This window comes from Panthera onca, chromosome B4 (assembly GCF_046562875.1).
Source record: "Panthera onca isolate mPanOnc1 chromosome B4, mPanOnc1 haplotype 2, whole genome shotgun sequence".
NCBI classification, from domain to species: Eukaryota; Metazoa; Chordata; class Mammalia; order Carnivora; family Felidae; genus Panthera; species Panthera onca.
In genome coordinates, this window is record NC_138345.1 from 82,976,137 (window position 1) to 83,001,942 (window position 25,806).

At 49.6% G+C, this 25,806-nt stretch overlaps 1 protein-coding gene across 4 annotated transcripts; it reads right to left on the reverse strand.

The window, feature by feature from the left end:
• Positions 1-3,364: 3,364 nt before the first annotated feature.
• Positions 3,365-24,716, reverse strand: MYO1A (myosin IA). Of its 4 annotated transcripts, none has more exons than XM_060657226.2 (29): positions 24,597-24,716; positions 23,441-23,735; positions 21,805-21,938; positions 21,561-21,676; positions 21,196-21,290; positions 20,899-21,003; positions 20,654-20,700; positions 20,455-20,518; positions 20,152-20,250; positions 17,747-17,850; positions 17,485-17,632; positions 16,762-16,880; positions 16,597-16,683; positions 14,745-14,810; positions 14,482-14,586; positions 12,469-12,531; positions 12,072-12,272; positions 11,677-11,903; positions 11,138-11,338; positions 10,785-10,878; positions 10,145-10,294; positions 9,764-9,832; positions 9,270-9,344; positions 5,895-6,029; positions 5,087-5,193; positions 4,585-4,717; positions 4,316-4,468; positions 4,011-4,138; positions 3,365-3,715 (listed from the first exon to the last, which is right to left on the reverse strand). In XM_060657226.2, exons 3-29 carry the CDS (start codon positions 21,916-21,918, stop codon positions 3,592-3,594), a joined length of 3,129 nt encoding a protein of 1,042 aa, XP_060513209.1. In that variant the 5' UTR covers positions 21,919-21,938; positions 23,441-23,735; positions 24,597-24,716; the 3' UTR covers positions 3,365-3,591. The 4 variants fall into 4 exon arrangements, with proteins under 4 accessions (XP_060513209.1, XP_060513211.1, XP_060513210.1 ...); XM_060657228.2 differs by having other exon boundaries at positions 21,805-21,992; XM_060657227.3 differs by having other exon boundaries at positions 23,441-23,673; positions 24,597-24,614.
• Positions 24,717-25,806: the final 1,090 nt, after the last annotated feature.

Below are 25,806 nucleotides of genomic sequence, written 5' to 3' on the forward strand. Positions count from 1 at the left end.
CATGCTAAATGCTTTACTTATAGTCTGTCTACCCCACGCTCCACCAGAAAGTCAGCATCACATGGGCAAGGACTTTTGTCTGTTTTGTTTACCATGAATCCCTAGCTCTATAGTGTTTGGCATATAATAGGTGATCAATAAAAATGTATTTATAAAACAAAAAAGGAACCCTGAGTCTTCCTTCTTGTATTGCAGCCCACAGTGTGGATCCTCCATAGAGCCTTTCAAGTGCTGCTAGCGTCCTGAAATGCTTGTCTCTCCCCTCCACACTCTCAACACCCCACCCACTCTAGGACTTGGTCCATACTGAGAGAAGTCTGCCTGCACATGGCCCCCCGTTCACCCCTGAGGGAGGGCAGCAGCTGGGTCTCAAGGCTCCTTTATTATGTGAGAGGCTGGTGGGGCTTCATCTAAAGCTTCCCATTACCCAGCTAATTACAGGGCTGTCTGGGCCAATCATGGGCCAGGACCCAGCGCTGGGACCCTTTGGTGGGAAGAGGGTAAGAAGCTGGAGCTTGTCTACATGGAAATGACATGGCAGGTTCATGCCTTTGAGAAGATCAAGTGCTGATCCCAACTGGATGTAGCCATCTTCTACCTCCTCTCCTCCCCCTACCAATCTGGAGAAGGAAGTCCAAGCTAGGCAGGCTGGAGGGAACTGGGGGTGCAAGAGGAGTAGTGTTAGACTGAGGGCTAAGGACTAAAGCCTCCTGGGTCCCATTTAAGGCAGACTCTCTCTTCCTCCCCAACCCACCGGTCCCTGCCCCCAAGCTCTGGCATCAGGGAAACAGGGCTTCAGCAAAGGTTCACCATGAATAATGTCCTTTGATGATGCAGCATCTCACAGAGGATGGCGGGAGCCAAGCATGGGGGGAGCAAGGGAATGGCAGGGAGAACTGATCACCCCTTGATCTCTGGGAGTAGCAAAGACTTGAAAGAGCTAATGCTAAACTAAGCCAGAGAGGTGATGAAGGAGGGAGGCTTTGAAGGGCTCTGGCAGGCAGGGCTTCATCTTGCCCACAGACCATATGCAAATGGCATGTAAAGTAGGTGTTGCAGCTACAGGGCACGTAAGGGTTTTTTCCTTTGACACTTTTGATTTGAGCCACATCTCCAAGGACTATCACTGGCCTAGAGGAAGAGGGTCCCTAACAGACCCTCACTCTGGAGCTCCTCCCCTTTGTTGCCGGGGTGGGTGGGGGGACGAGGAAAATGTGTGTTGCATTGAGCTGAGCTGAGATTGGATTTGTGGACTGTTCTTGGGGGTAGAAGTGGATGCTGTGTATGCAAGATGACCCGCATATGCCCACCATATACACAACTGGGGTGCAGCATGGGGGCTCCTTCAACATCCTGGGAGGGGTGCTGCGGGGTGGGGAGGGAAGGGCCAGGGCTGGAGGTGACACTGGGTGGAGATACTAGAAAAGAATGGAAGGATGCCAACCCGTGCATCCTGCAGAGTCCCGCAGGCAGGAGCCCGCTGGGAGCCAGCCCTCAGAGCGAGGACTGGAAGAGCCCCTCATAGCCTACAGAGGAAATGAGCTGAGCCAGGAGGACCTAGCTCGAGCTGGTATGAGCTGACGTGCTAAAATGGCTCCTCATGGGGGTTAGGGGGCTCCAGGGTGGCTTGTGCCCCTCAGAAAAACAACCCAGACTTTGAGAATGCTGGGCTGGCTGAGCAGGGAGGCAACAGAACCTCAGCCTCTCCCGTCAGGATGGAGCCCTGTAAAGCACCATGGCACAGGTGGGGCAACCGAGCCCCGTCCTCAAACTAGCACATGACTGATGGAGGGGGGACAGGAGGGAGACCAGGACTTGAGCCCTCCCCCCACCCCCGCCATCCCATCCCCTCCCCAGTCCAGAGAGCTGACAGTGCCTTCAGCCCTGGGGAAGGAAAAGCAGGATGGGGAGCAGCAGCTGCATATTCTCCTGAAATTGCTTCTGAAAATGACCAGACACTTCACTGGGAAAGTGACGACAATTTGGGCCCTGGGAGCAGGAGATGAGGCAGAGAGCGGGGGCGGTCAGGCTCTGATAACCAGCCCCCTCTTGCCAGACAGGATCTCCTCTGCCGGTTCTGAGAAGTCAAGGATGGGGGGAGCTGTGGGGGGTGACGGAAGGCTGACGGGAGCCCGAGCTACCCTCACTCAGGGCACAGCCCCCCATCCGTCAGGGAAGAACTGACTCCCTGGGCCCTCTCCCAGCCCAGAGCAGGGTGTGCCAGAACTCGGGCTTGTGCTCAGAGAGCAAGACTGATCTGCAGGCAAGAGGAGAAGTTAATCAGGTCTCCCGCCGGCATGATTACCTGGGGCCGTGAGCTGCCTGCCGATGGAAAGCCAGTGGAAGCACCGAGGTGGAGGGAAACCCCAGCCTCGAGGCACAGTGAGCTCAGTGGTGGAGACAAGGAAGAGGCAAGGAAGGTAGGGATCGTGAAAGGAGGGAGAGACATCCAGAGACAGGAACAAAGGCAGCCATTTGTAAGCTCTCACAGAGCACATATCTACGTTTTACTGCAAACATAGGAGCTCCTTTTTCCCTTAAGGTAGAGACCGGGATGGGTGAGGCTGAGACAACACAGTCTATGAGGAAACAGATATAAAGGGAGAGGGGAGATATTTAAAGCATTATACAAAATATTATGTATTAATATTAGAGTCCACAGAAATGGGAACAACGAGATGGTGTGAGACAGTTGAAAATCGAAAAAGAAAATAATGGTGATGACACAGGGAAAATAAATGAAGACAAGGGGGAGAGGGTCAGTCATAGGGGTGGGGGAGTCTGGGTCAGGGAGCCTCCCCCTGTCAAATGCCACCAGCTGCAGGCCCCAGCTGTGGGACAGTGATTAGCAAGATAACTGTTGGCAGGAGCAGCCTGGCATCTCTGGTGTATGGAAAGGAAGGGGGTGTTGGGGGGGCAGATGTGACAAAGCCCAGCGATGAGCTTGGGGATGGAGGGGGCAATGGAGCTCCTGGGTGCAGGGGACGCTGCATTCCCCAGCTTCTTCAGCTCACGTGAGCCCTCCAGCCCGGGGCCTCTTTTTAGGCTAAATCTCCAAAGGATCCTAGTTTCCACCAAGACAGGGATCCTCACTTCTTCCCTCCAGGGACACACTTAATGAATCAGCCCACTGGCCACCTGCGACCTGAGCCCCATCGCTGGCTGCCCCACCCCCACCCCAGTGTCTCCAAACTCCGCCAGAGCTCAGCCGGTCAAGGAGCCCAGAGACAATTTCCCTTCTTTTCCATTCTTATTATCTGCATTTGCTGGCTCCAAGGAACCTGAGGAGGAGAAAGGGGGTGGGGTAGTCAAAGTACAAGCACTGTGAAGGTGGGTGATCAGGGACTCACCCACACTGAGCAAATATTTGGGAAGTCACTTGTTTTATTAGTGGGCAAAGCAGCTGAGGGTGGGAGGATAAGTTCTAAGGGAGAGGGGCCTAGAAGAGTTTGGGAGAAGAAAGGTCCTCTTCAAGGGCTCCTCAATCTCTGAGCCCCACACCACGATCAGATCCTCCTGCAAACATGGGTGGGTGGGGTTGGCGCGGGTCCAGAGAAGCTGCTGTCTCTGCATCAGGCCCCCACCTCTTCACTATACAGTCACTTCCAGGCAACGACTCCCTTTCTTCTTGCATTTTAGCTTGCCGTTCCTATCACCCTCAGGGCCCTGGATGACCTTGACAGCCACACTACTCTCCTTGAACCTCACTGAGAACCTGGAGGGGAAACAGACAGAGGGGTAAAGCTGGTACCCTCATCCTCTCATCTCTACTCCCATATTTTCATGATGGTTTCCATTCTCCTTCTTAAAGGAAGTACATCTCTCCTCCCCTCGTGTCAGAAGACTCAGGGCCCCAGAGAACCTGAGTGGGGAGACTAAGAAACACCTCCAAACCTTGCCTTGACAGAATATGCTTCACTTTCTGACTACATGAATTTTCCCGGTCACAATGACCAACAGCTTGGTCATCTGCCCCCAGGCTGGCCCTCACCCCCAGCTCACGGCCTTACTTCTCAGTCACGGAGATTAGAAGCTGCCTCTGTGTGGCATCCAGCACAGCCTGGTACATTTTGGTTAGCAGTTCAATCACATGTTCGCTGACCAGCAGGAAGTCCCCCCTGGAGCCCACTGATGATATCTTAGGAAGGGGGAAAAAGTGGGGAAGGGATTCATTTTTCCCTCTGCAGGAGCAGCCTGAGAGGCACTGAAGGCCCAGAGTGAGAGGTCTGGTCCTCATCACCTCCAGCCCACCCCAGCCCCATGATGCCCACCACCTTCTCCAGCATGTGGTACTGCACCCACAGAGCTCTGATACCTCATTCAGATGCAAGCTGAAAAGCCCATCCTTGAAGCTGGTGACTGACACCTCGGCCACACTATCTAGTCCAATGACGGTTTTGGCCTGGGACTTCTTGGTGTCTATGAGAATCACATGCCCCTTGGTCAAGAGAAGAATTCGAGAGGAAGTCTAAGGACGGAAAAGGAAAGTGTGAGGAAAGGCGAGGATTAACCCCACCCTTCCAGCTACCAGTCCCAAGGATCTGGATCAGGCCGTGGGCAGAAGCCCAGGGTGCAGGCATTCACCTTGCCATTGCCACGATTGACCTTCTTCACAGTGTCTGCCATCAGAACAGGCCCTTCCTCCCCGCCCTTCAGCTTCTGCAGCTTGGGGTTCCCTTGTAGCCCAAGGTAGTCACCGCAGAATGGAATGGGGACACTGAGGACACACAGGAGGTATGTGGTAGAGACAAGTTCCTCACCGCTGACCCCCAAGGCCCTGAGCCTCCCCACAGTGAGTTCCCATGTCCCTTCCCCCATGCTCCACCATATCCTCTATCTCAGCATGGTCCAGGACCAACATCAGCATCCCCTGAGAACTTGTTAGAAAGGCAAATTATTGGGCCCCAGCCCCAGATCTGCTGAATCAGAAACCCTGGGCGGGGGGTGGTGCAGCAATCTGGGTGTTATCAAGCCTGCCAAGTGGTGCTGATGCACACTAGTTTGGGGACCACTGCCCTATCCCACCTGGGGGATCCTCTCTTTGCTCTGGATGAAACTGACTGTGCAGGGTCTGCGGGGCCCTCACCTCTGGGGGTAGGAAGCCTTCTTGCCCTTGAACAGTTCGCTGGCACAGAGCTTCTCCTTCAGGATCTCTACCTGCTTTGGGGACAGTCGATCACGGAATCTCTTGCACTGTGAGAGGGAGGAGCAGGGGCTAAGCTCGTGGAGGCAGAGGGCAGGCCTGGGGAGGGGGTTTGGGAGAACACTGAGAGGTGGAAGGAGGGCAGGGGCTGGAGAAGAGGAGAGACAGGGAATAGAATAGGCTCTAGGCACTTCAGAGAGGGCAGCTGCTGGAGGAGCACCGCCCCCCCTCAAAGGGACTCTGGGAGAGGGAGATGGAAACAGTCAAATGTGTCAGCCCCAGGAGGAGGGCTATATACCAGCACACAGCGCAAGGCCTACTCTAGACAGGTGCTCAGTACATAGTTCCTGAATGGAAGCACACTGTGCTGAGTGAAATAAGCCAGATAGAAAAGGACAAATGTATGATTCTACTTCCATGAGGTACCGAGAACAGTCAAATTCACAGAGAAAGTCGATTATAAGTCCCAGGGGCTACAGGAGCGGGGAATGGGGAGTTACTGCTTAATGTGTACAGGATTGCAGTTTGGGCTGATAAAAAAGAAATACAGAGACGGATGCTGGTGACGGCTGCGCAACAGTGTGAACGTGCTTTATGCCACTGGACTTACAAATGGTTAAAATGGCCAATTTTGTGATGTATGTTGTTTTCACCATGAAAAAAAAAAAGTGGAAGAAGGAGGCAGAAGATGAAAATCAGAGGGAGGAGGAAAAAAAGACAAATGAGAGGAGTCGTGCTGGGCCCCACTCACCTTCCAGCGGTAGAAGAGCTGCTGTAGCTCCTGGTTCGCTGTGTTGAAGCATCTGTAAGGGGCCGCTGGCCACGTTCTGTCCAGGATGTTGGTAGACGGCAAATTGTTCCTCAGCCCCAGCAGGAACTTCTGCGTCTAGATTGGAAGCAGGGGGATTGGGAGTGGACTGATGAGAAGACAGACCTCCCAACAGGCAAACTCTCATCCAGGACCTGCCACCTGAAAGGAGGGAGGCCACCCAGAGTAAGAAGCAACAAGTAGAGCGAGGAGTCAGAAGGGAGTCACCTCCTGGATCTCTTGTGGGTACAGTGCTCACTGGAGGCTGGGCAGTGAGAGCGTGAACAGGAGACTGGGAGGGAGGGAGGGAAGGGTTAGTTCTAAGCAGAGACCTGCTGCCCAGGGTAGTGAGGTGAGAGCAACCAAGATGAAAACTGGCCTCAGTATTTTGCTCCTGTGACTTCCTATTGTCTCAGTTCATAGCTGCCTACAGCTGGCTGCCACTGTCTGCATTGGCTATAGGACAGGTACCAAACCTCCTCTGCTCCCTGATCGGTCAAGCCCAATGCCTCAACCTGGCATTCAAAGTCTTCTATTTAGGGCCCAATCTCATGCCCCAGGATCCCCTGCATGATCCCAGCACACCTCTCAGGTAGTGTTCCTCATCAAGCCCTCTGCCTAGCCCAGGCATGATCACTCGGTGCCTCAGCCCATCCTGCTCTCAACTCAGCTCTGCCCATCTAGATTCTACCTATCCTTTCAGACACAGCTCGAAGCCCTCCCTGATTCCCTGGGCCAGGGCTGCCTCTCCTTTCTTTGAAGCCCCACAGCACTTTGTCTATACTTCTGTGTTTGTACTGCTATTATCTGTGTGGAAATCTTTTCCCTCTTCTAGACAATGAGTCCTTGGGAGTCTGGATCCCAAGCTGAGTTCTTGTTGTTGTTGTTGTTTTTCCCCCTGCCATTCAACAACATTTATTGAGTGTTTGCTCTGTGCCTGGCACTGTTCTAGGTATGGATACACAGCAGTGAACAGAGCAAACAAAATCTCTATTCTCACTGAGCTTATATTCTACCGGGGGTAGGGAAGAAGCCCACAGCAAACAAACATATATGTAAGGTCAGATAATTATATACGCTATGATGCAAAAAAGCTGGCCCTGAGACCAGAAATGAGCAGTAGCATATCCCAGAAACAAAAAGAAAGTGAGACTGGATTAAATCAAGCAAGAAGAAAGAAGATCAGAGGATTGGTTGGTCAAGTACAGCCATGAAGGGCCTTGTAGGCTGAGGTAAGAACACTGGCTTTTATTGGGAGTGAAATGGAATGCCATTAGAGGATTTTAAGGGGAAGAGTGACATAATCTGCCTTACATTCTTTTTTATTTCATATAACTTACTGTCTTATTTTGAAAGTTTTTAAACTTACATAAAAGTTGAAGAAACATTACAGTAAATATCTGCATGCCACATATTCCTCACCTAAATCCACCAACTGATAATGTTAACAATTGGCCATATTTGCAGGCTTTCTAACACATGCACACATGTATACAAATGGGCATAAATAAATACATACACACACTCACACATATATAAATCTTTGCTACCATATCATCCTAAAGTAGGTTAGAGAAATCATGGCATTTTCCCTAAAACTTAAGCACGCATCTCCCAAGAACCAGGACATTCTCCTACACAAATCATAATTCCACTTCCATACCTAAGAAGACAAACATTAATTGGATACACTCATCCAACAGCAATGCATGCTCAAATTTCTCCTAATGTCCTTTATAAACTTCTAAAAATGCCCTTTGTAGCTTTGTTCTTATTCTTCCTGTTCCAGGATCGGATCAAGTATCACCCATGGCATCTGTTTAGTCTCCCCCAATCTAGAATAAGGACTCTCCAGTCTTTATATCCCAGGGAACACCCAGCACCCTGTTTGTTTGTGGGGTAGAATTATTGAAAATAGCTTGATCTTGAGTACTTCCAAGTTTTGGATTTTTTTTTAAGTTTATTTATTTTTGAGAGAGAGAGAGAGAGAGCAAGTGGGGAGGAGCAGAGAGGGAGAGAGAGAGAATTCCAAGCAGGCTTAGCACTGTCAGCATGGAGCCTGATGTGGGGCTCGAACTCACAAACTGTGAGATCATGACCTAAGCCAAAAACAAGAGTTGGACACTTAACTGACTGAGCCACCCATGCGCCCCCAAGTTTTTGGAATTTTTATGAAAACTTCTTACTAAGACATTAGGTTAAAAAAATTAAAATGGGAAAAGGGAGGGTATGCAGTATATTGCTATAATTCTCCAGGAACTATCCAAGCTCCTTGATTCCTCTGCTACAAAGATCTTGCAGGCTTGGTCTAATCACCTCACACCTTGGTTTAAGTCCCCAGGCCTTGGTCAGGTCTAGTTTGATTTAATTCAATAAACATTCCTAAGCATTTCCTCCAATCCCTCATGTGCTAACTGATGTTGAAACTCTGAAGGTTTTTTTTTCTTAATTGTTTGTTTTTTCTAGATCTAGAAAGTCTTTCCTTTCCCTATATAGCCCTCCTGCCCCAGTAGGTCTCTAGGGGGAGTGGGGGGACAGTGTGGGGAAGCAGTCTTCGGCAGGCATTAAAACTCTGGGGTCAGATCACCTGGGTGTCTCAGTCAGTTAAGTGTCCGACTTCAACTCAGGTCATGGTCTCACATTCCATGGGTTTGAGCTCTGTATTGGGCTCTGTGCTGATAGAGCCTGGAGCCTGCTTCTGATTCTGTGTCTCCCTCTCTCTCTGCCCCTTCCCTGCTTGTGCTCTGTCTCTTTCTGTCTCTCGAAAATGATAAATAAAAGTTCAAAAAAAAAAAAAAAAGTCCCAAGTCCTCCAGAATTAAGATCTTTCCTGAGATTTCATTGTGGATTTGGTTGCTATAGCTTCAGAAGAACCGAAAGAAAGATACAATCCCTCCACTTTCACCCCTACCGTAAAATGGATCTCGGAAGGTTGAGTTAGGTAACCCTATGTCCTCACTCTGCTCTTCCATGAGACTCAGTCTCTTCAAACTGTTGTTAGCCATTCAGCCTGTCTCTTCTCGGGCCTATTCATCATGGACCAGTCAGTGGGTGTGCTGGGACCCCTTCCTGCCCCAAGGTTGCCCACAGTGTCCACTCCTTCCGGAGTGCACTCTGATTCTGCCCCTGGGCCCCGAGGCACCAAAGCCCCATTCCTTCTTACCCTAGGACTTAATAATTAAGTACATGCAGATCAAAGAAGCCCTTCCAGGGAAAGCTTTGATCACCTCTTCTCAAACCCCTCATCTTCCTTTTCCAAACCTGACCCTCCCTCCACAACCTCCCCTCCACCTTCCACCCTCAACCCCCACCACTTACTATGCTCTTATAGATGAAATCTGCCAAGGTGAGGGCAGCCCCCGACCGGAAGTATTTTCGATAATCCTTGCGGGCCTAGAAGGGATACATGAGAAAGGAGCCAAAGTAAAAATAGACAGACCTAGAAGATAAGGAGACAGATCTTGAAGAGGTTCTACTGTTTTCCAACCATACAAAGAGCACAGTTAGATAAAGTGCCGAGACTCTACTGGAGGGAGAAAGTAAAGGCAGACAAGCTGGCAATGAGGAAGGCACTCAAAGCCAAGTCAGGGACACACCCAGGTGTATACACACATCTCCCCAGTACGCACCCACACACACTCCCAGACACACACCCAGATGCAGGCATGCCATCACACAGAGGTATGCCCTGGGTGTGGGCAGAACTTGCTTTCTGCTACTCTTTCCTCCCAGCAGCTGGCACAATCCAGGAGAAACCATGTGGGGGAAGAACCCATGTGTGCGGAGGAAACCCCTCTCCCCTTCCGCATTACCTTCCACCCTCTCACAAAAGCCTGGATCAGCACCACTGATGCCTTCATCTTCGCATAGCGCTTCCTTTGCTGCAGAAAAACAATAGGCCTGCTAGAAAAAACTCCATCCCCTGAACCACCTCTCCTACTTCCCACTCTCTCCCTCTCTCTTTTTTAAATGTTTATTTATTTTGAGAGACAGAGACGGAGACAGAGAGAGAGAATCCCAAGCAGACTCCACACTGTTAGCACAGAGCCCAACGTAGGGCTTGATCTCACAAACCAGGAGATCATGACTTGAGCCAAAATCAAGAGTTGGATGCTTAACTGACTGTGCCACCCAGACGCCCCCGACTCTTTTATTGGAGTGAGAGGGATGGGACTTTAGGGGGCAACTGATACCATGTTGCCTCGAAACCAGGAGGAAATGAGGATCTGACTCTTGCGCATCAGCTGGTAGTGGGTGCGGCAGCGCCAGCCCCGGTAGATCTTCTGAATGAGCGTGGCCAGCTGCTGCAGTCTCAGGTGCCGCTTCTCTTCCAGGTAGAACAGCTGTGGAGAGGTGGAAGGTGGGGCGGAAAGGCTGGCCTAGGGGAATAGCACTCTCTCCTCCTGGAGCCCAGGTGCCAGGGGCTTCCCAGCCAGTGTTTTATTCATTCCATTGACTTCTTAGTGCATTCGTTTATTCGCTCACTCATTATTATTCTGTTAAGTGTTATTCACCTTAACAGAAACCTACTGAATTCTAACTCTGTCAGAGGCACATGCGAGGTCTGGAAATTTAGACATGAGTGGCACATCACCTTGATCTTCAGGAGTTCTGCTACAGGTAGAGGCACTCAGAGTGGGCCATGCAAGCAGGGTGGGGTAGGAGCCCAAGGATTCAGTTTCCAGGGACAAAGTCCCTGCAGAAAGCAGACTTCCTCACCCACCATCCATCCCAAGTTATAGATGCTCCCCTCCGCCCCAGCCTCTCACTCATGGACCCTCCAACTCTTCTGCCTCCTACCCCAACCAAACACAAGTGCACCCTCCAACTCACAGTCTTAGGGCTCCTGATGAAGATCTTCGTCTTCCCAAAGGCCAGCTCCTCTGAGGACAAGCTCAGCTCCCCCAGGACCTTCTCAACTCCCTCCCTACAGGAGCAGATGGGAAAAGCTACCAAGGGGCATCCCAGAGAAGGATCCTCTTTCACCTTTCCCCAACCTCTTATACCCAGGAGAGGAGTTCAGGGCTTGAACAGACTTCAGAGCCTCTGCAAAGTGATCAGTTCATTTCCCCAAGTATCCATTCATGGAGTTTTGGCAATTTACATGGCACTGTCTGTTCTCCCCACCACCCAGATGTTCCCTGCACTGCCCTTCCCTGCTCCCCCATCTCCCCCAGGAGTCTTACCTGTCTCCCCCATTCCAGCGAGGCCACGTGCTCCGCCCCAACAATCGGTACCTTTCCAGGAAGGGCCCATACCTCTGGCGGTAGGCATAGCCCGCCCGACGCACCCGCACGTTCTCTAGCAGTCCCAGGTACCGAGTCTGGACAGCCACCAGCTCTGACGAGAACTGACCTCGCTGCTGACGCTCATTGGGCTTTATACACCTTGGGGTGGGGGGAGAGGTGCAAGGCACAGGCATGAGGAGCTTCACCTTTGCAAGTGTGACCCATCCTGGTCTCTATAACCCTATTCTGGAGGGTTATTTTCAGAGGAAGTGAACACACTGGCCCTCCCAGCTTCACTCACTATAGCGTGGTTCCTACTAAAGTCTGATGCTCTCCCTGCCACAGGATTCTCAGTTCCTCATTTTTTATGAGGGAAGGGCCTTCTGATACTCTTATTCCAGAGACACCCTCCCCCCAACAATGGACAGGTTCTATAGTGCTGGACCCTGCATCTGCCATCACATATGCTGCATTTCCCCATGTACCCAGCATGTCACCTGATGTAGTTGGGGTTTTTGGAATATAAGTTCTTCATGAGTATGGCCACAGAACTCTTGAATTGGGCTCCAGCAGTTGGGGGGCGCTTGAGAGATGTCTGTGTGGGAACTCCTTCAGGGAACAAGGACTGAAGGAGGGGGTGCTGGGCCTTCCACATGGCCTGGGACAAGTCCCGGAAGAGTAGGTCATTGTTCTTATCAATGAAGCTGTTCACGTTGTAAGTCACCTGTAGAGGAATAGCTATGGGTCTGGAGGGTCCATGACCTTGTCCCAGCACTTGGCACTCCCAATCTCATTGTGAAGTATTCCCAGATCTCATCTCCCCGCAGGTCCTCTCCCATTGCCTTCCACCCATGCCCAGGCCCATTTCTACCCTCCAGCCCTGCCATGTCACCTTGCCCGCATAGTGGCAGATGCGAAAGCAGCTGAGGCCCATGGTGTGGTCATACTGGCGCTGGGCATTCTGGGTGACTTTGCTCTCATAGTAACCATGCTTGGAGAAGACCTGGTTCAGCTTCACTAGGAAGGTGGAGTCACTGACCACCCCAGGCCGTAGGCACTCCTCATCTAGCATGGCCAGGATGCCTTGCTGATTCTGGTCAGGGGAACAAGATCAGCCCAACTTAGACCTGATCCTCCAAGATGTCCACATCCTCACTGCTGTCCCTCTGCCCCTTCATCCTTTGCCCACTTCACCATCCTTACCAAGTGGGGCAAGGGGAGGGGGAAGGACAAGGATATTCAGGCAGTCTGGAAGAGGAGGTCTCAGAGATAACATAAAGATAACTCACGTGCTCAATGAGGTTACAGATAATGCCATTATCAAAGTAGTCCACCTTTGTCCACGGTATGCCCTGGCAAGAAGAGGCATGACAGGTTACAAGAGCAGGTCCAAGACAAGTCTCCAAAGACCTCACCAGACTCAGGCTCCCTCTCACCCAACCCATGAAGGACTCAGAAAGCCCTATAATTAAGAGGGGTCCTTGGTGTGGCTTCTGTTTAGGTTCCCATCCCTCCAGGTTGATGGAGAATTTGTGGGGTGGGAGACATGTGAAAGGACCCAGAGCAGCTGTGAGAGAGGGGGAGATGCTGAAGAGAGCCCTGTAGGTGGTGTGGGGTGAAGATTGGGGTAGGGATTGCCCCACTGTGGAGTGAGGAAGGATCCTTGAGCGTGTGCAAGAGCAAAGGCCACACTGTTCTGGCAACGACCAATAAAACCAAAGCACATGAGTGAATTTCATCAAGCAACAAACCTAACTTGATACATCTTCAAAGACCTACATCAGTGCTTTTCAAACTTGCATGGCAGTCAGCTAGAGGGCTTGTAAAAACAGACTGCTGGGCCCCATCCCCAGGGTTTCTGATTCAGCATGTCTGGGATAGAGCCTAGGAATCTGCCTTTCTAACACCTTTCCAGGGATGCTGCTGGCCCAGGACCACACTTTAAGAACTACTAATCTACCTGATACTTTGGGACTGTATAGTTTTTGTTTTTGTTTTTGTTTTAAGCAAGAATGGTACAGAAGTAGACCCAAAGACAATCGTTCCCCACTTAGGGGTAGCCACAGACAGGATAGCTTCTGATCCCACCCAAGGGCCAGCCCTCCCAGACTCAGACCATTCCCAGGTGTGGGGGTGTGGCTGGGGAATACTCTCCCACCCCCTCACAGATCTTTAGGGAATGTAGAGTGGAATTAAGTAGTTGCCTTCCCATTTCATCCCCAAAATACTTTCCCCAACTAGTTAAATGAAGTATGATATCCTTACAACCCTGTGTAGCTGTAAAGATGCATCTTTATATACGATATGGAAAGATCTCATTAATTGATGAAAGCAAGGGGTAGAGCAGAGCATATTCATTGCCATTTGAAAAAAAATTCTGTGGGAAAATAAACTTCTACATTTGCCTGATTACACATAAAAGACCTCTGAAAAGAGGGCCACTTTAGTTGCCTCTAGATGGTTGGAGAACTAAGAGGCTGGGGATGGGCTGGGAGAGAGCCCTTTCTTTATATGCCTTTTTAAGCTTTTTGAATTTTGAGGCATGGGAATGTATTCTCTAGTTGATCATTTAAAATTTTAAGATAAAAACATGAAAAACAACTTAAAAAAAAACCTTTCCCACACATTGTGACCACATTGTCTGAAATTCTGCTGCAGCAGATTCCCAAGGGCTCACAGGCAGCATCCCTGGCAGCGTTTTGATGAGTGAGACTCTCAGCCATTCACACTTTGGGGGGAATTAGCTCAATCAGATAGCTTTTCTAACACCTAGCCATAGAAAGCAAGCCTTCTTGCTGAACAGGGGAAGGAGTGTGGAAATGTTGAGCCATGGGGAACTTCTGGGGAGGAAGTCTGGGATCAGGGTGCTACATGAGGAGATGGTGACATCAGCCAGGGCCCGAGGAGACAAAGAATTGTGAGGTGTCAGAGAAGAGCACCAAAATGGATGTGGTGGGGTGACAAGCCTGGGAGAAATGTCCCTTCTAAATCAGGTTCACAGTGTGCCGCAGGCCACGCACAGCTGTCACTTCACCCTCGTGAGGACTCCCCCCACACAGCCTTCCATCAGTCTGCCCCTTGCTGGCACGGCCTGGGGTGGGAGCAGGGGACTGGGGGGTGGAGAGCAAAAACTAGGGCTTCTTGGTAATGCTGCACTGTTGAGCAGTGAAAGGGGAACTTTTTGTCCTTTGTGTTCCCATCTGGGCACGAGTGAGAGGAAACCGGGATTGAGGAGAAAGACAGACGTGGCGCGCACACCAGCGTCACTTTGGAGAGGGGCTGGGGGGGAAGGCTCCGCGCACCTCTCTCTTATATTCCTCTTGCTCCTCTTTCAGCGTCATCTCGATAAACACCTGCTGCAGCTTCTCATTGCAGTAGTTGATCACAAACTGCTCAAAGCTATTGTCCTGAAGGAGGGGACCCAGGTTAGAGAGAGAGCAGCTCAGTCCAAGACCCTTCCTCCCTCTCAGCCCCACGCCTCCCCTCTCGCAAGCCCCTCCCTTTGAGCCTCTGCACCCCAACCCTAGGGATGCAGGGTGGCTGCGGTTGGGGGAAGCTCTCTCACCTCTAAAATTTCAAAGCCGTAGATATCCAGGACCCCCATTACCTTCTTTTTCTCCCCGCTGCCCACCTGAAGAGGAGGGAAAGATAAATCTGAGGACGGGCCCCCTCTGGACACCAGGCCAGGCCCTTCTGGGGCGGATGTGATTGGAGCAGAGGGCAAACAGAACTCGGGTGAGATTGACCAGTTGTGATTTTATTCTCCTTCCTCCTCTACACACTAGGGGCCAAGCAGAGGGAGGAGAGGAGGAGGGAGATGTAAGCAGATTCCAGGATGGTGCTCCCAGGGGACAAGGTAAAAAGACTTTAAAATCTTCTGAGGAAAATAACCATCTCGTACATTTGTAGAGCAATTTAGAAAAAATTCTATGTTCTTACTTCATTAAACCTCATGATAACCCTATATGGTGTGATAATTCTCATTTTACAGATGGACAGATCAAATTTCAAAGGGGCTAAGCGTTTTTAAATCCCATTTTCCCCTGCTGTCTTTCCATAATAGCTTCTGAATTGAAGGCATTTTCATGTACAAAATTAAAAAAAAAATTTTTAACGTTTATTTATTTTTTGAGAGAGAGAGGCAGACTGCAAGTGGGGGAGGGGCAGAGAAAGAGGGAGTGACAGAATCGGAAGCAGGTTCCAGGCTCTGAGCTGACAGCACAGAGCCTGACGTGGGACTCGAACCCACAAACCATGAGATCATGAGCTGAGCCTAAGTCGGATGCTTAACCGACTGAGCCACCCAGGCACCCCTCATGCACAAAATTTTTTAAATAATAGCTCTATTTTTATCTAATTCACATTCTATAAAATTTACCCTTTAAAGGTATACAATTCAGTGATTTTTCAGTATGTTCAAAATGCATATGGGGGTGCCTAGGTGGCTCAATCGGGTAAGTGTCCAACTCTTGGTTTTAGCTCAGGTCATGATCTCACAGTTCATGAGTTCAAGCCCTGCATTAGGCTCTATGCCGACAGCACAGGCCCTGCTTAAGATTCTCTCTCTCTCTTCCTCTTTGTCTCTGCTTCTCCCCCACTCTCTCAAAATAAACTTAAAAAAAAAAAAAAAAAAGTGTATGACCATCACCACTACCTAATTCCAGAGCATTTTCATGATCCCCCAAAGAAATCTTGTACTCATACCCATTAGCTGTCATTCCACCTTCCCCTCTCCCTCCACTCCAAGCCCCTGCTAACCATTAATCTACCACTCTCTCCATAGATTTGCCTATTACATTTCATATAAATGGAATCACCTTTTGTGTCTGGCTGCTTCCACTTGAATGTTTTCACGATTTGTCTGTTGAGCATGTATCAGTACTTCATTCCTTTTTATGGCCTATTTATTTATTTATATCCCATTGTATGGATACACCACATTTTATTTACCCATTCATCAACTGATGGACATTTGAGTTGTTTCCACTTTTTGGCTATTATGGGTAATGCCTCTATGAACATTTGGGTACAGGTTTTTACGTGAACATCTGTTTTCAATTCTCTTGGATCTATATCTGGAGTGGAATTTCTGGGTTATGTGGTAACCATGTCCATAATTTTATCTGATCCTCACTATGAAGGAGGTAGGCATTAGCATCCAATTTTCCAAATTAGGAAACTGAGGCTCAGAATCTCTGTGAAACTAAAAGGCCACACAGCTGGTGAGCAGGGGATCCAGACGGTCAAACTCAAAAACCAGAGATGCTTCCACAACAACACACTATTGGAAGGAACTGTACCTTATCCTTCATCCTTCTTACTCTCTTCATCTCAGAACCCGAAGTATAGGGATAGTGACCAGGACAAGAAAAGTGAGGCAGACAGGAGAGTGTTGAGGGAGGAGAGCAATCTCTCACCTTGATACTCTCATTGATTCGATTCACTATCCAGTTGAAAAGGCGGCTATAGATGTTCTTAGCCAGAGCATCCCGAGCATACTGAGCCTGTCGGGCAGAACCAGCTGGTTAGGATGGCAGCCACAGAATAGTCTCAAAATCAGCCCCCTCCTATAGGGCCCTTACCTGGGTGAAGTTCAGTGTAGTGACCACCTCCTCTTTGGCTGTTTTCATGGTCCTTGAGCACAAAGCTTTCTCTAGTTCCTCTGAATTCAAACCTATCATTTCCCCAATCTCCTGGACTCCTGGAGTGATGAGGAAATACAACATGGCCTGAAAGAGAGCTATCTCCTAGGGAGGGAGGGCTGAGAAGTGACACTGCTAGGAGACTGGTCTCCCAAGGTCTTGGGGATATCCTTGCAGCCCATCCATAACATGGCCCAAGAGGAAACTCTGGGGAGAGGAGAGGGAGCTGCGGACACTTTAAATGCATTATCTACTTTATTTTATTTTTGAGTGGGCTTCACACCCAAAGTGGAGCCCAACGTGGGGCTTGAACTCACAACCCTGACATCAAGACCTGAGCTGAAATCAAGAGTCAGACACTTAACTGACTGACCCACCCAAGTGCCCCTGCATTATCTACTTCAATAGGAGAATCTCCTGAAATTCTTTGCAAAGACTCCACTTAGACTCAGAGATGTGCCAGAACCAAGGTCTAACTTCATAACCTCACTCCAAAATGCCTCACTAGGAATTCTTAATGAGTGTGTTTGGGGTAGAACTCAGGAATGGCTGAGTGGGACTGAATCGGAATGAAGTCAGTTACTCAGCAGATGGTGGATGAACAGAAATTGTAGTAGGAGATTCAGGGAGCGGCTTAGAGGGTACCAGCAGGGCGGTGCAGACCTCTCTCATCACGGATGCCACTTGCTGATATCCCATTGGCCTGGGACTCATCTGCTAGCTCCACGTTCCCCAGCTTCAGCACCAGGGCCGTCACCTCTAGCACCTGTTGAATCTCTGTCTCCGAGAACCCAATCACAGTCATTGCATTCTGGAGGAGATAGCAGAAATGAGAAGTTGAACTGTGGTGCCAGCTCAATGCCTCCCTTCTCAAAGCCAAAGCCTGGGCTCAGGGGATAGCCTAAGGCCCACCCTGGGCACCCACCTGTACAGACTTGAAGTTGGAGGCATCGTCCATGCCATCAACTCTAGACACTTTCTGGTTCAGATAGGCATAATGACTTGTGTCCCGCTCGAGCTTCAGGGCCTCTGCAAGGGTCAGTATGGGAATCTGATTCAACATTCAATCTTTTTAAAGTCACCAACTCTAACTATGTGCTTTCATTTTATATTCACAAACTAGTTATAATGAATTTTGATAGGTTTTTTGTCTATATGCATCATAGAATATAAACCTCCCTCTAATTCTTATATCCAACAGAAATTCTACTTTTAAATGACCAGTAAATTGTAGTGGCCTTTCCCATCAAATAAAGCAGGCTTGGATCCCTGTGCTGAATGTGGAAGGCAATGATTTCATGGGGAGTTAGCATTTAATCATGTACTTTATATCCTTTGGCAACTAGAAAACGTTAAAGTGCTTGGGAGGAGGGTTAGTACCCAGGCTCTCGGGAGTCCTTCGGCCTTGACTCTCACAGCCCTTGCCCTAGCTTGGTTTACTCATTTATTCGAAGGAGCCATTTTTGTTTTCGGTTCGTCCCCTGCCTCCTTTGTTTTGGGATCATTAATTCCCATTATAATAGACTAAATTTTCAAGCAGTATTTAGAGTTTGGGTATTCTTAATTGTTGGGGGTTTTCCTAACTTTGATGAAAGAAAAGACTCATTCTGCTCTTCTTCCCATCCTCAGGGTTCTCAACAATAAAAACAAACAAGCCAACCCTCCATCCTACTCAGTTCTCAGTGGCTCAGAGAGGAAAGACGGGTGACCACATATCTCCCACCCACCCAGAGCCTCAACACCTCACGCTAGGCCTGGGTTGGCTCATTCATTATTTGTTCAGTAAGCACCAACAAAGTTGCAGGTACTATGTTCCCTAATCCTGACCCCTCTCCTGGAAACTTTCCTTAGACATTGTGGGGCTGAGCCAAAAGGCTCTCTTGTGTTCCCCCATGGTGGATCTCTACCCCAGTCCATAACACATGGGCTAGGTTTTGTTTTTTCTGTCTCTCCTACAAATGAACAACACACTGGGACTCTGTTTTTCATCTTTGTTTTCTGTGTGCCTGCTTGGCATACATAAACTTTTTTCTTTTTAATAAATGAGTCAAGGTTATGATCCAAGCTGTTCACCTGAGATGGGAAGAAGTAGGTTAAGCATGGAGCTTGAGGGATATCAATAATCTGTTATTCAAATGATCTGAGAATCAGGGAAAGTCCCTCAAACTAGAGTTTAATGACAGCTTCCCCTGAGACACAGATTTTGAAAGAGGAACCTGCTAAAGAAAGGCGTCTGGACAAAGAATGAGTCAGAAAGGCCCTGGGATGATAACACCAGGGAGGCCCTGTCCAGACTTAGCTTAAGCCAATGGGTAACAGTCAGACAGAATAAGATTCTGGTGCCTATGATTCAAACAAATTGAGCACAACCAAGACTACTGAGCTAGGAAGGAATAATGAGACCTGTGGGGGCTCTTGAACCATGGAGATCCCTAGGAGGGGAAAAGAGATAGGCACAAATCCAGCAGAGAATAACCAGGAACCAAAAGGACAGGTCCTTGGGGGCCATACACCCACAGTGCTCACAGCTAGAGGGGGCATTGGGAGGCAAACTCTGGCAGGGCCCGAAGTCCCACCAGACTCTGCAGTGATGCCCACCCAGAACTACCTCAGGCCCATCCAGCACCCAGGGCTCCCCAGGACAAGGCAGAGGTCTCCATGCCTTCTGCTCCTACAGCCACCCACACAGGCCTATTGAACATATCTGTCATCCCTAGAAGACCTTAAGTTCTTCGAGGACAAGAGCCGTGTTATCTTATTCAACTCTGCATCGCTAGAGGCTAGCACAACGTTCAATAATAGTAGGTGTTCAAGAGATATTTGATGAATAAATACATGAAACCTCCATGAAGCCATCTAAGAAGAAGAAATCAAGGACAGGGGCTGGGTGAGGCAGATGTAGACCCAGAACAACTTCAACTACTGCTCATCAAAATTTCTTTAACACTTAAATATCCTGTCTGATTTTCTGCTGAGCTAGCGATTAAGTCCCTTAAATTGAAGATAGGAAAGAATGGTAGGTGGAAATAAGTGTCCCATTTCTGAAGCCAGCCTGGGGAAAGAGGAACCCAAGCAGGACAGAGGAATAAGAGCAGGTCAAGAGACAAGAAGGTTTATTCCTAGCAATACAATCCCAGAAAAAAGAGGAGAACACAGAGGTCAGGGGATTGTTTCCAACAACGAATAGATGAAATTCAGTGTGAGGAATGCAGGAAGAAGGAGCCTGAGGGCTCAGGGAAAGAGGGCTGCAGGGGTGCAGAGGGGCCCAAAGGTTCTAGGGATTAAATGGAGGTTGGGGACCTTTTTCCATGTGTCTGGGCAGGCACGTACCCAGCAGGTGTGCATCTGCTCCGGCCAGTAGCTGATAGAAGATGTGGAAGTTCCTTTCTCCTTCGAGCTGCTTCACCACTCGGGATTTCTCAAGTAGGTCTGGCAGGGAATTAGAAAATAATGTCCTAGAGCTCAGGGAAATTCCACAGCTTCCTCTAAGCCTGCCCTCTTCGCTGGTGTTCCTACTGGTAGGGAAGCCTCCTGGTAGCCTACTATTCCTTCCTATGGTTTCAAATCACCAGAAAGAGACACTGTGGGATGGGGAGAAGAAAGAGGTGGTAAGCAGAATGGGGAGACACGTACAGTTTGTGATGACTCCACCGAGGGGCGATCCTTTGAAGTCAAACTCAATATCCATGTATTTTCCCTACAGAGACCAGAGAGAGAAAGAGATTTTGCTTCCTCGTCTTCTCACCACCCCACCCAGGAGGGGTCTGTGCTGCATTCCTCCTTCTAAAGCCCCCACACCCTCTCCTCCCAGGCCAGGGAGATGGTCACTCACAAATCGAGAGGAGTTGTTGTTGCGAATGGTCTTAGCATTGCCAAAAGCTGCAGAGATGAGAGAGAAGGTGAGATAACTGAGGGAAGAAGAGGGGCTCGAGAGAAGGGGAAGGAAGGACGTCTTCTAGTCATCAGGCCAATCTCAGAGTTTTCAAGCTGAACAAGAACAGGGTAAGAGGGTGTAGGGCTGATTGTCTCTGGGCCAGCAGGGTGGAGGGTGGAGAGGGCAGAGACTGGGATACTCACCCTCCAGCACCGGGTTTGACTGAAGCAGTTGCTCCTTCACAGAGTTCACCTGCTCCCCTTTCCCACAGACAGCCGCCACATAAGACATCACCAGCTTACTGGCCTCTGTGCAAGAGAAACCTTCACATGGATCCCCACCACTCTCCTTAACTCCCGTCATTCCAGCACCATACCCCTCAGAATCAGAAAAAGTGGGAAGGAATTTCTGGGGTGGGGCAAGACCAGGTCTGGCTCGGAAAGAGATGAGGGGGTGGTTCCAGCAGTGACTGCACAGCCTCCCCAAGCCAGGCACCTCACCAGTCTTGCCGGCTCCGCTCTCGCCCGTTATGAGGATACACTGGTCTCGGTCCCGGTCCCTCAGTGACTGGTATGCCACATTTGCCAAAGCATAGCTTGGGAGGAGGAAGCAGGTGAAGACTGATGTGGGGCTAATCCAAGACACTACCTTCCACTCAACCACTCAATCTCCAGCCTCCAGAGTCATCCACCCTCCTCACTTGGACTAGACTGAGGTAAGTGATAGGCCTAGGAAGGGTCTTCCTGGGGCCAGTGGGGAAGGGGAAGCTGGAGAACTTCCTTCAGGAGAAAGGATCGAGGAAATTAGGGTGTCTCACTGTCAGAAGTTAGGGCCCTATCAGCCTTCCCTCAGTTCCTTTACTTACATATGGGGCTTCAGCTCATAGAAGGTATAGTCCCGGTATTTGGCAATGAACTCTGGACCATAGATGGGCAGCTGCTGGTAGGGATTCACAGAGATCAACACATTCCCAATGTAGGTCTGGAGCCAAAAAAGGTAAAGAGAATGAGCAGCGGTGGGGTTAGGGGAGGCTGAGAGGGGAGAAAGGAGTGGGAGCACATGAACTCTCTGACCACATACCCAGAGCCGGGGCACGCATATGCACTCACATAAATCTCCTTGTTTTCATAGCGCAGCTGGAGGTTCTTGAGCAGAGGCTCCTCCTCCAGGGGTTCCAGGAGCACAAGGTCCCCCACCCCCACAGAGTCTTCCATGAGAGTCATGTCCAGAGGTTCTGCTGATCCTGGGAGTAAGGAGGTCAGTTTGCTGAAGTCTGCTCTGCTTTAGGGGCCAGTAACTGTGTGTGTGGGAGGGGGGGGGGCAGGGGTGTGTGAGGAGGGCAGAAGGACTTAAAGAGCCTTCTCCAACTCTGGGCCCTAGAGAGAATCCTCAACCTAGGGGTCCTCTGGACTAGTCAAAGCTAACTGTGGGAGGCTGCAGAAACTCTCCCCAGCGGGGAGAATCCTCTGCTCCCTGGGTTAGGGCTGGTGGGGGTGGGGCAGGGGTGGGACAGGACCACCTGCCTTTGACCAGGGTAAGGAAGGCACCCAGCAGGTAGCACCTGGGGAAGCACAGTTGTGCTTGCAGGAGAGCGGGCTGGGGAGGAAAGGTTAACTCTGAAAACTTGCTCTGTCCTGCGCTGAGGCCCTGGCCAGGGTCCAGACTCCCTGACCCTCTGCCCCCAGTTCTCCTTCTCAACTCTCCATCTCTCACAGCTTCTATTTCAGTCATCCAGTACACCCAGAACCATTGCAAAAGTTCTTCCAAAGATCCCTTTCATTGCCACATCGAGATTTATCTTTTAAATGGGATAAGTTGATGAGTTAGAGGAACAAAGGCAGGAGTTCCTCCATAAAAGATTAGAATACCCTGAAGAGAATAAAAGTTTGGTTTCTCCAACATCAAGTAGCTGTCAGGATCTCTGGATGTATCTATTTTTCTATCTCTAGTTTTTACACCCATTGCTGTAACCTTCCAGCATGGACTTTGCCCCATAGGGACACACCCAGCTTTTTAGCAGCTGGTGGGAGTGGGCAAGGAGGAAAAGAGTTATTGTGGGGCTCATCCCCTGCACAGTGGGCACATGGCAGGTGTAACCGAAGGAGGAAGCCCAGCCCTCCTCAGTCTTGCCTGTGGGACTGAGTAGGTGGGGTGGCCTGGAGCAGGACAGAATTATTAGTACAATGGTCAGGGCTACTCCCTAACAGGAATAAAAGAGCCACATCCTCCTAGTCTCCAGCAATGCTGAACCTGGGTGGGGGAGGGGAGGGAAGCAGGAACTGAAGGTGGGGCAAGAGGGGAACACAGGCTGCCTTCAGCCTTCACTATGCCTCCCCCAAGTTCCAGAAAATGAGAGCACTTGTCACTTCCTGGAAGGACACAACTGAGAAAGCAATAAGAATACTGACAGTAGCAATCGCAAACAATCAGGTGCCATGGGCCAGGCAGAGTTCTAAACACTACATATACTAATTCATTTGATGCTTACAAACAGTATCCTCACAAAGTAGATACTATTACTATTCCACATGCTCCAGATTAAAAAACAGAAGTTAAACTTTTAAGTAACTTGGCAGGCAAGGGTGAGAAACAGAAATAGGGCTGGAAGAAGCCATCTTCTTTGGATTTGGATTTGAGGAGAGTGGGAATGTGATTGGTTGGAGGTGGGAAAGGGAAAAACAAAGCAGCTCCCAGATAGGGCACCCCAAAAGATGCGGAGCAGTGACAGGTCAAGGCAAGACTCACCCAACACTGGAACAAACTAGGGTGTAACTTCAGTGTCCCTTGTAAAATGGTGGATGAAATCCCAATTTGACAGGAAGGGGGCATAGGAGTTCCAAGGCACCAAGGGTGGAGAGATGCCTTCGTTATTGGGAGCTGTCCATGGTGTCGGGCAGGCCAGGAAAGAGGTTGCCCTCCTCTTGCCAGTGTCCACTCTTCTGACCTTCCACTGTGCTGCCTCCTCCAGCTCAGGCTCCCTGTGCCAGTCAAGCCAAGAGAGGCCAGAGACGGCTGCTCAGCACAAAGTCCGAGGCTGTTCCTGTTAAGGGTGTGGCTCACTTAACCCTTCACAGGCCTGAAGGCCCAGAGGGAGATGCTCAGTTACATGAGAAAGTCCACTCTAGGTAGGAAAGGGTATCTGGTTGGGCTTAGCTGAGAGGCTCAGGTAGAGTTCTTGCTCCACTGCCCCCAAAATTTGGAAGCAGGAGTGGAATTCATAGCTAAGGAAAAGCTTTCCAAAAAGTCAGGAATTTTGTCAAAAAGGAAGGTAGGCTGGAGTGTCTTCCTAGGAAAGAAACAGTACTTCCCTCAAACCTTCCTATCTCATTGAGAGTCAGAGGGTATTAATGACATTATTTGGAGAACTAAGCAGACAAAATCCCCAAATTCCCTCCCCCCATAAGTCAGCCCCCACAAACAGACCCAAAGACTAAAGTTAGTAATACCACCTGGCATCTGTATAGATGTCAGTTTCATTGACTCCCACCTGTATCATCTCACTGAATCACAACACCCTGTGAGCTAGGCAGTGCAGCTACTCACTCCATTGAAAAGGAAAATTAGAGGCAAACACTGAGGCTCAGAGAGGTTGCACAGACGGTATATGGCAGAACCAGAAACAGAATGCAGCTTCCTGACTCTAAGTCAGCCATAGGTTTCAGCCCAAGTCTTGGTATTTCTGATTTTAATCCTTCTGTGCGAGAAACCTGAATGAGACCCCGAGATGCTGCTTGCTGGGCACAGCTAGAAATAGATGCCTCCAATAGATAAGAAACTTATGCTATCCTATTTTCCAGGGCATCCCCTCACCCACCCAGGAAAATTCCTAAACAACAGGCTCCCTCTGCCCACCATCCTCTTTCCCAGGCATGCACAAAGAGCGAATCGGGTCATTACACACACTTAGCTGAAGATAGACTCGATCCTCCAACTACCGGCCACAGCTGCTTGGTTCAAGGTCCAAACTCTACTGCTCTCGCAGAAGCACTCTGCATACGCCTGCATACGCCTGGCCCATCAGCAGCTCCATTATCAACGTGCCCGTACATGATTTATTGATCTACTATATATATCTGACGGGAGAAAAAAGACAAGGAAAGGAGAGAGCGAGCAAGCTGAGTGGAAGTGCCATTGGCACACAACCCCATGTACAAATGGAAGCAGTATCTGTGTCAGAGGCAGAAAGGGCTACAGATCCCCTATTTTACATGGAGAAAACAGACCTGGGGTGAGAAGCCACTTTCCCAGGATCACATGACTGCAAACTTGGCAAAGCTGGAACCAGAACCCAGGTCTCCTGTTTTCCAGGCCAGGAATCCGCAGCTGCCTACAGCTTGGGGTTTATCTGTGTGTCCACCCACACACTCATTTACTGAGTGCCTTCTATGTGCTCACACAAGAAAAATGATTCTAAAAAATGAGATGGCAACCTCAGACTGAGAAACAGTAGCATAAACATCACAGCTAGGGCAACGTACCATCCTGGTTTGTCTGGGACCTTGGGTGAGATGTCTGAACACGGGAACTTGGGATACTAAAACTGGGAAGATTCTGGGCAAACTGGGATGAATGGGTCACTCTGAATTAATGAGCTACAAGTACACATCCAAGTCAGTGGGGATTTTAAGGTCTGGCAAAGCATTCCTGGGTGGGGAGGGAGGAGGCAGGGAGGGTGCAAGACTGTGATCTTCTGATCCCCAGGCAAAACTGAAGTAACTGGAGCTTACTGGTCTTCCTCCACTGTGATTCTGAAACCCCCTTCCTCTTCTCCCCACTAACATTTCTAGTCTGCATAAGGGGCATGAGGGAACTTTGGGCGAGATGGAAATGCACTTTATCAGACTGTGGTAGTGGTTACACAAGTGTCAATCAACTCCATTTGTCAAAACTGGGCAAAACTTAAAATAAATTTTATTGTATATAAATTATACCTTGAAACAGCTGGCCAAAGAAAAGGAGAAGGAGGAGGAGGAGGAGGAGGAGGAGGAGGAGGAGGAGAAGAAGAAGAAGAGGAGGAGGAGGAGGAGGAGGAGGAAGAGGAGAAGAAACAATTCTAGGGGGGCCTGGGTGGCCCAGTTGGTTAAACATGTGTCTGACTCTTGATCTCACCT